General features: G+C 41.6%; 2 protein-coding genes across 2 annotated transcripts in view; one reads left to right on the forward strand and one right to left on the reverse strand.

Moving 5' to 3' along the window:
- The window catches only part of LOC311034813 (uncharacterized protein), a 19,160-nt gene extending 12,960 nt beyond the window's left edge, over window positions 1-6,200 (reverse strand). The window contains exons 1-3 of the mRNA XM_084042829.1: window positions 6,057-6,200; window positions 3,800-4,147; window positions 1,492-1,770 (exon numbers count right to left, since the gene is read on the reverse strand). Coding sequence (XP_083898955.1) covers window positions 1,492-1,770; window positions 3,800-4,147; window positions 6,057-6,189 — 760 coding nt within the window. The 5' untranslated portion in view covers window positions 6,190-6,200. The remainder of the gene's footprint in view (window positions 1-1,491; window positions 1,771-3,799; window positions 4,148-6,056) is intronic.
- A 1,713-nt stretch (window positions 6,201-7,913) lies between these two features.
- The window catches only part of LOC311034838 (Fc receptor-like protein 5), a 5,184-nt gene continuing 3,097 nt past the window's right edge, over window positions 7,914-10,000 (forward strand). Inside the window, exons 1-3 of the mRNA XM_084042861.1 lie at window positions 7,914-8,008; window positions 9,181-9,222; window positions 9,589-9,750. Coding sequence (XP_083898987.1) covers window positions 7,978-8,008; window positions 9,181-9,222; window positions 9,589-9,750 — 235 coding nt within the window. The 5' untranslated portion in view covers window positions 7,914-7,977. The remainder of the gene's footprint in view (window positions 8,009-9,180; window positions 9,223-9,588; window positions 9,751-10,000) is intronic.

Below are 10,000 nucleotides of genomic sequence, written 5' to 3' on the forward strand. Positions count from 1 at the left end.
AAGTTGAGCCTAGGCTCTGTACTTGGTCTGCTCTTTTCCCCTCTACCTCTTCTAAAGTTCCCCTCAGAATATAGGGATATTAGGGTTCATGTGGTTAATGTAAATAAAATAAAAAGGTCCTATCACGCAAAGATTTGGAGACCCCCCTGTAGTAACTCTGAGAACCCCCTAGGGGTCCCCGACCCCCTATTGAAGACCCCTGCTCTACAGGGAATTACTTGATATCTACACCAGGGGTCTTCAACAGGGGGTCCGGGGGGGTCCTCAGAGTTACTACAGGGGGTCCCCCAAATCTTTGTGTGATATGATTATTTGTTTTTACATTAACCACTTGAACCCTAGCATCGCTTTTCTGAGGAGAACTTTAGCCAAAAATAGCAGATCTACAAGCTCACTTGTAGATCTGCTATTTTTGGCAAAGAGTTATACAGTAGGTGTGTAGAGGGGAAAAAGAGCCGCAAAAGTTTATCTGAAACACAATTATATACAATATAGAGTAGGGGGTCCCTGCTTCATCTCTCTCTCAGCTAGGGGGTCCTTGGTCTGAAAACGTTGAAGACCCCTGATCTACACTACAGAAAACATTCAGTTGGACATTAAACACACACACACACACACACACACACACACACACACACACACACACACACACACACACACACACACACACACACACACACACACACACACACACACACACACACAGCTGACATTAATTAGTGATGTTGATTGCTATGTGGTCAAATGCGCATACAGCCTCAACGAGCCATCATTAACCAGCTAGTGTTACACTACACAGCTGACTGGCAATAATATGCGCATTTGTGTTGAAAACGCATCGCATCTGATCACTCTTATCTAATCCAAGGAAGTTGGAGCAACTCTCTAAAATGGTGGATTTTAGTTTGGCTGGTCAATTTGAGATGACAACAGCAACAAAGGTTAGTAGTAGACTATATGAGATGTAAGATGATCAGTTATCCAGTGGTCTACTCTATCCAAGATGTTTTAAAACGTTGACGACCAGCGCTACTCCTCCTGCGTGCGTCTCCCTATGAACGCCACGGGGCCACCGTGTGTGTGTGTGTGTGTGTGTGCGCGCGCGCGAGCGCGTGTGGAGAGGGGAGGGCTGGGGAGCTCAGCCTGCAGATACAACACGTTACAGACAGAGACGAGAGAGACTTCTCATTACGAGGTGTTTTACCGAGGGAGAACACTTCTCCATATGACGCTGTTAATGATGACTTTAAGAACGTTAAATACAATAATACAAATATTTTATTATAAAATATTTAAAAAAATATTTTTTATTTTTATTTTTTTAATTCCCGATCCCCGATCTTTTTTTGCCGATTCCGATCTTTTGAAAATGACGTGATCGGCCCCGATCCCCGATCACGTGATCGGATCGGGACATCCCTATGGCCGACCCTTACAAAATGTATATAGAAAGTTACTGTATGACAAGAGGCATTTACATATGTTCATTACCTTGGATGACATGGTGTGTCTCAACAGTGTGGTTGATGTGTGGTAGGTGAACTCTACAGGTCACAGTCCCTGCTTGCCTCACTGTCACGTCCCTCTGGACAACGTAACAGTGTTGAGAAGATGGTCTGTCTGTCCCTGAAGGTTCAGCAGTGATGATGTTTCCCTCTAGGTCCAGCCAAGACATCTCAGGTTGTGGATACCAGCACCCAGAAAAACATGTCAAAGATGAGCCGTCGTCTTTTGGTCCATTAGAAGTGATCACTGGTTGAGACTCAGCCCCTGCAAAAACAAATGAACATGATTATCTATCTATCTATAATGCCAACACTATTTACATTGTCAACAAATCTCAGCATTATAAGATATCAACAAACAAACAAATTTCACTGACAAATGCATACCAGAGTTGTATATGAAAGTAAAGAACAAAGTTGAACAAGAGTGAGCATGACATAGTGAGATATTCACAACTATGTTTGCTTAAACGGCTGTCCTCCATAAGATAACCCCCCCCCCCCCAACACACTCTCTCATTCACTCAACACAACACACATTATACAGTGCATCGCTAAAGCTTAATTTATAGTGTGACGGTGTTGCTTGCCAAAAAGAACAGACCTACATGCTAAAACATGTTGAATCGTGGCCCGTTTTTAGCTTGCAGATCTGTTCTTTTTGGCAAAAGACACCCTTGTGTGATGGAGAATAAATTAAGCATAACAGCCTTTTGTAAGTATTGCTATCTGTATTGTATGTAGGGGTTTCACCTAGCCTGGTTCCAGACCATATAGACCCCGCCCACTCTCTGAGTGAACTGCCCCTCTTGGTCTGGTGTTGTAATGTGAGCCTAGGATTTATTCGGTACAAAAAGTCCGTCCAATGAGAGTCAGAGGTGGTGATGGGGATCCCTTGTGATTGGTTTAGGGAAATTCTAATCACCTCCCCCTTGTAATCGCCTACACTGGAGCCAATGTCAGACTGAAGCTCCACGCAGCTTCAGTCTGATAATCAGGCTAGGTTTCACCAACTAGTCGACTTTAACTAGTCGACTAGTATAAGCACTAGTCAACCTCGTTGGTACTAGTCAACTATTTGATTTATTTTATTTTTTAGTCTACTATTCGATGTTTACCTATTATGTAATAATAAAGACGCAGAGAGTGAAATGAAAATTGTATTTTGTAAAACGGCAACTTCAAGCACTCTACATCACACAATGTAGTTGTAGCCTATCACAGTTTCTGAACATCAGCCTTGTGTTATTGACCAACAGCTGGATTTGTTGTTGTTTACTCTGTTTAACGAGAGACACGGCAGATACAGTCATTTTGGTGAGTCCAGTTTTCATTCCTTATTGTAGCAGCTAAAATGCTGTTGTTCACTGTTGCAGTGTAACGTTCTCACGTGTGCGTTTGTGTGTGTATATCCATTGTCATGGCAACCTACTGTAGCTGCTGCGGAATGCTGTTCCCCAGAGCTCAGAGACTCATGCTTATATTTTGTTAACTGTTTTTGTATAATTACTATTTATTTTCGTTTGATGTTCAGAAACTGTGATAGGCTCCTACTACATTGTGTGATTGTGTGATGTAGAATGCTTGAACTTGCCGTTTTACAAAATACAATTTATATTTCACTCTCTGTCTTTTATTATTACATATTAGTAAACATCGACTAGTCGACTACTACTAGGTCAAATTTGTCAACTAGTAATTTAGTAAAAATCAGTAGTTGTGAAAGGCCTAATTGTATGACTGCTGTTACTGCACATTGTTTACTGTGTGCTGACTGTATACACTGTATTTAAACATACATATTAAAATGTATTATTAAGTAATAATACTTAAAAGTAATTCAGGTAAGTAAAAAGTAATACATTATTAAATCATAAAAAAATACTTCAAAGAAACGAAATAAACCTATATTGCACACATACTGTAGAGCACAAAGCAGCGTGGGGAAGATATTATATCGCTGGCGCTAGGCGCTAAAATCAGTTTTGCACTGGCACAACAGCAGTGGAAGAAAGGGCCCTCTGTATTTAACTGCAGTGATTCTGTAACTACAACCAATAGGAACATTTTACCTAAACAAAACCACACCAGTAGTGTCATATATATATATATATATATATATTATCCAAGCACACATTTGGAAATTTCATGTAATGATATTCTGTTATTTCATGAAAACCAGTGGCTTAAAAACAATCTGCTGTTGTTCTGGTTTTTATTTTTATGAATCATACACAGATTTATTTTGTCTTGCTCTTTATTCCGCATCCATAATATTAACCACCAAATCTTACCAACACGGAGCTGGACCAAACTGCTGCTGTCCAAATGTGGAGCAAAACACTTGTACTCCCCCTCGTCTGAGAGCTGCACCCTGGTCAGCTTCATTGAGATGTTACCATGACGCAGCTCCTCAAGAAACAGGGACGTCCTCTTTTTGTACAGTGGGTTCTGAACAGATTCAGAAGCAATGTAATGTCCATCTTGGAGGAGATACACGTAAGCAGGCTTCAGGTCAGGTCTGGACCACTCCACCGTCTTCCTCGCCATGTCGTCATATGGTTCAATGTGACAAGGAAGGATCACATCCTCCCCCACTTTGGCCAGCACGGCCTGAGATGACCCAATCACGTGATATGTTCCTTAAAACAAAAACACAAATGTCCAGTGATATCAATTTACATTAACTTATGTCCATGATGTTCATGGGACACATTGTATTTCTACCCTTTATTGTTTCAAGTAAAACCATTCAACCCTTTTTCACTGTGTGTCCTAATCTATATGAAAATTGTCTAGAGGGTGGGTTGCCCGTGGACCATGTACATCACAAACGTATCATGCAGACTTGCGAGGCACACCATTGCCCCGATCCAGGGACCACGTAAGGGACCTCTGTTCAGAGGTCTGCCATGACAGTAGTCCAAAAAAATAAATTGAACAGTGAACACATTATGGGGTAATACACAACAGTGTTACAGCAGTGTTTAACATTTCAAATGGCCAGAACTCCATGACCATTGCTGATCAGCGCAATATAGAGGGTGCCAACGCGTCGTCACCACGGGGGGCGTTGGCATTGGGCAATGTTAAGTCAACCTGGTTTTTACCCCTCAAAGATGTCCACCTACCAAAAGACACTTGTTGACGCCCCTTTCAGGAATTTTGGCACGCTCTATAGGACTGGACCAGGGATCCAAACCAGGGATAACAGCAGACCTTTTTAGCCTAGGCAAAAAAGTCCAGTGCCGAGGCTAGATGTCAGAAGGACATAGGCTACCACAATGGCATAATATAGCGCTGGTTGTGTTTTCCATCACGTATGTCACACCAACTCATCACACGTCCAGGAGAGCGTGCACTGGGGCGTTACAATTATTATTATATCATCATGAACATGCAAGATATTAACAGTGTCGCAAAATGGAACAATATAGATACATAATATAGCACGTTGGCCAAGTCAGACAAACGTAAACCTTCGACTTCGGTTGACTTCAAAATATGAATTATTTGTCAAGTTATAGGAAAGTGACAGTAGCTACGTTTTAACAGCGGTTCAGCGGGCGAGTCTCCGGACGATCGCCGGGCGACGTAAATAAAATCCATCTTTTGAGATCAACATTGTCCCCCGCGGCCCCGCCCACTTCGCCTCATCGCCAGTAGTTGCCGGCTCTCATAGACATATAATGCACTTCCGGAAAATACTATTCTGAATCGCCCGCTGTTAAAACGCACCGTGACTTCTGGTCCGTTTTGGAACCTCTCCCTCCGGTACCGTTCCACGTAGCGGAGAGAGAGGTTCCAATTCCAAATGGGGTTAGCCCTGAAACATGACAATCATGGATGCATTCAGCCGTGTGTAGTGGATTTCTCCATTTATAACCCCGTACATCTACATTAACGTTCAGATTTCAAATATAAAGTGTTTACCCCATGGCCACGGATGTTATATTGATATACGGGTCCTCAGAAGTACCCGTATATTCCGTATTGTTCAATAAAAAGCATTGTAATCCGATCGGTGGCCATTTTCTCCGTTTTATCGCCATATGCCCTCAACTACGTGACCCTATCGGTTGGGAGGTGTATTGCACTCCTCTGATAGATTATGAGGAAAATGGCCACCGATCGGATTAAAATGCTTTTTATTTAACAATACGAAAGATACAGGTACTTAATTCTGCTGGTGCGTGCAAAATAGTAACATCCGTGGCCATGAGGTAAACACTTTATATTTGAAATCTGGACGTTAATGTAGATGTACGGGTTGTAAATGGAGAAATCCACCACATACGGTTGAAGTGCATCCATCTTTCCCTAAGAAAGTGAAACCAGGTTTTTAGAAAATAAAGGAAAGGAAAGAGAACTTAAACTGAGGGAAAACAACTCTACTAATTTATTCCAAAATAAAAGGTGAGCAGTGAGCGCAACTAAAGCCAGATGTGGACAACGGCATGCACGCTGAAAATAGCCGATCTACAAGCTCACAACGTGGCGCGGACCCAGCGCACTGTGAGCTTGTAAACTGTAAATAACTTTTAACTTTACCTGCCGCTGTCACGGATGTGTTGTAACAGATGTTCCACAATACCAGGCACATGCTGATATAAATCCAAATCGGTGATTTTACTCTACAGACATTGAAGTGGAAGGAAACATGTTGGACCAAGTGAACGGCCATGATTTCTAGCTCCTTAAGGAAAAGTTAACTTATTTTTTGTACCAAGCCCACAGAACCAAGGAGGATCATTGCAGCTGCCGTGTCCTGGCGGTCAAATCGGCATTGCAAGACTTCTGTATTTAAAACGCTACTGCGCATGCTTGTATCGTCTGGAACCCTAGTGCACCTGCTCTTTTGACACCAACACCGGCGTCAAATGCCGAAGAAGAGGGTAGTTCTGGGTGCTTTATGCGCTGGTGAGCAACTTCATTGAAATGAATAGGTTGGGGTGGGGGCTATTTAATTGTGTGACAGACAGCAGAGGTCACTGTTGCAATGCTGTTTTATTACGTTCTAAAAGAAGTGTGTGTGTGTGTGTGTGTGTGTGGATGCATACAATATAACTCTGGTCCAGAGTGTGTTACAGTGGACAGTTTAAAAGCACAGCTCAAGACATATTTCTTCACTCTTGCTTTTAGTTGATTTTTTCTCTTCTAAATCTCTGTGTTGTTATTCGTGTCTTTACTGTTTTGCTCACTGCCTCACTGCCTGTTATGTATTTTTTAGCCATTAATTTTATGCCAGTGTTTTTTGCCACTGTGTTATTGTGTACTTTATACATTTCTTTTTTGTTTTGTTCTGTAAAGCACTTTGCGCTGCGTTTAGGTCATGAAAGGTGCTATATAAATAAAGTTTATTATTATTACGCTCTGCCAGGCGCTCGGCTCTGCTTATAGACAAAGAATTCCACTGCCCTGCGAATGCTCAACTGTAAAAAATATAGCTCTGGTCCAAGGGAGAACTCCTTCTAGGCTATGGATCCGAGCTAGTAAAAATATACAAAACTACTTCGCTTACGCTACTCATCAAAACAAAGGCTGTTTTGTGTTCTTGAAAGTCTATTCTCCAGGGTTGGAAGGCCCTCATGGAAATTGTTGTATTTGCTCCACTGTGCCCCCTACAGTTTTGCTCAATGGTAATTTATATTGACCAGATCTGTAGGGGACGCAGTGGAGTACTTTTTTTTTTCCATCTGGCGGACATATTTGATTTTCTGCCCAAAAAGTATATTAAACAGAGAAGGTGGGGTCCTGAGAGGCTTCCCACCCTGGAGAATAGACTTTCAACAACACAAAGCAGCCTTTGTTTTGGTGAGTAGTTAAGTAGTTTTGTTTATAGACCAATTATTTGTTTACTAACATTGAGACTGGACGCACAGGTGATTGTTTCACTCAATCAATTCCCAACCTGTTGTTTTGGGGTGCGCAGTGCGCTGGTTTCAGCACACCCCAACCACAGAATGGGTTTCATACTAGTTCTACTGGCGCGCATACTGGTTCTTATCAGTGTGACGTCGTCTGTTAAGGCTATTTGTACTACAGTAGGAGCCCTCGCAGACAGTGGAAATAAGCGGAGGCAGAGCCGAGTGCCTGGCAGAGCGAATGCGGCCCACAGGTTAATATCAGAATACTGATATATTATTGATTTCAGCTGTTATGATTCTAAACACGCAAACATGACCCGCTTTCATTACTTCAGTCTATATTAGTAGCTTAATGACTAGTATTAACATTCTATTGTCTTTTTTATGGCCAATGTATTTGTACCAAGTTCAATCTTCAATCTGTGTGTGTGTGTGTGTGTGTGTGTGTGTGTGTGTGTGTGTGTGTGTGTGTGTGTGTGTGTGTGTGTGGGTCTTACCATAAAGGAAATGGACGCTACTACAAACAGGCATCAGAGGGGTATATGTACAGATGTCAAACCACATAGCTCCGTTCTCAGTCCCTTTCAGTCAGTCAGATTGTCAAGATGAAAGTTGCATCAACCTACATCATATCATGTGAGTACTTTATTTATAGCTTATTTTAATTGACTTTAACCATAACGATAAACAATATTTCTTATTTCAATTAGTAGATATGATGAAAAAAATATCCCCATTTTACTTAATTGAAGCAGAGCATCAGAAAACTTTGCCTTGCATGCATTTTCATTTACGATCAGTGGTGTAAAGTAAAGTACATGTACTCAAGTACTGTACTTAAGTTCAATTTTGAGGTATTTTGACTTTCTTCAGTAGGCCTATTTACAATTTTCAATACTTTTACTTCTACTCCACTACATCTCAGAGGCAAATATTATACTTTTACTCCACTACAATTATTTGAAAACTTTTGTTACTAGTTACTTTACAGATATGAATTATTATATCATTAGACATCATCATACATGAACCACTTTAGCCCTATTTTATACCTAGGCTATTTGAAAGTAGCAGATCTACAAGCTCACATTGCATCGCGATGTGACACAATCTGAGCTTGTAGATCTGCTATTTTCAAACATTTGAGTACTTTTACTTTTGGTACTTTAAGTACATGTTGATACCAAATACTTTTGTACTTTTACTCAAGTAGATGTTGAATTCCGGCCTTTTACTTGTAACAAGTGAAAGTGAAAAGTGATTAATAGTGTCTGTGGGTTTTATAAATATTGAACCAATGAAAAGTTAATTAACAAGAGCTTGTGACAAAATACTTTGGAACAGGTTCTTATTTATTTTATATTGTTTTACTTTTACTTTTGGTACTTTAAGTATATTTTGATGCCAACACTTTTGTACTTTTACTCAAGTACATTTTTAATTCAGACTTTTACTTGTAACAAAGTATTTCTACATGTAGATCAGCTGTTTTCGAAAAAGTTACTTTAAAAACTATATATATATATAATGTTTGTACTTCACCACATAAAGCTCTCATTAACTATCTCCCTCTCCCTCTCCCTCTCTCTCTCTCTCTCTCTCTCTCTCTCCCTCCCCCTCCCTCCCCCCCCCCTCTCTCTCTCTCTCTCTCTCTCTCTCTCCCCTCCCTCCCCCCTCCCCCCCCCCCCCCCCCCCACCCCTCTCTCTCCTCTCCTCTTCTCTCCCACCCCCTCCCCCCCCCCCCTCCTCTCTCTCTCTACATCTCTCTCTCTCTCTCTCTCTCTCTCTCTCTCTCTCACCACACACAGTGGTGTATTTCCTCATCTGTTGTGGACCTGCTCAACCAGATGGTGAGACAACTTCAATGCATTGCATCATGGGTAGTATGGCATCATGGGTAGTCTGGGACAGACAATTCACATGATGCGTTCCAACCATCCTGTTAATAATCACAGAATACATTTGAATTGCATGAATTATTGCAATATTATCCATCTGAGTAATCTGTGTTAAGATTGCATGTAGTTAGTAGAGAGACCTTTTTACACTCCTGAACCAGAGCACTCTTGTGGTCTCTTCCCATGATGCAGGGTTAGCTGTTATTTTGTGGTTTCTTTATCCTCATGTAGATGGACAGTGACAGATAGCAGCTCAGATCTGAACTACAAGTAGAATGTCTTTCCTTCTGAACTCTGTGTCTGCCTTTCCCTTTCCAGTGTCTCTGAAGGTCATCCCAGCCAGGTCTCAGTACTTCAAACTGAAGACCATCTCACTGAGCTGTGAGGAAGAAGAGAAGCCTGTGCTGGAGTGGTCTGTGAAAAGACACACCGGTGACAGTGTGAATGGCACCTGCAACAATAAATGGGGCGTCACTGAAGGTGTGTGTGTGTGTGTGTGTGTGTGCGTGTGCGCGTGCGTGTGCGCGTGCGTGTGCGCGTGCGCGTGCGCGCGCGTGTGTGTGTGTATGGAAGGATGGATAGATAAATACAGGGGCGTCAATTGGGTATGGCAGGCTATTGCAGCTGCCATACCCTGGCTCCAGGGAAGAAAAAAAAAAGAAGTACTTTTTTGATAATAAATCGGGAAAACCAGGCAAAAATAAGAATTAAATAACATAACCCTAACCTA

This window comes from Gymnoscopelus microlampas (genome assembly GCF_963454915.1).
Source record: "Gymnoscopelus microlampas genome assembly, chromosome: 19".
Classification (NCBI taxonomy): Eukaryota; Metazoa; Chordata; class Actinopteri; order Myctophiformes; family Myctophidae; genus Gymnoscopelus; species Gymnoscopelus microlampas.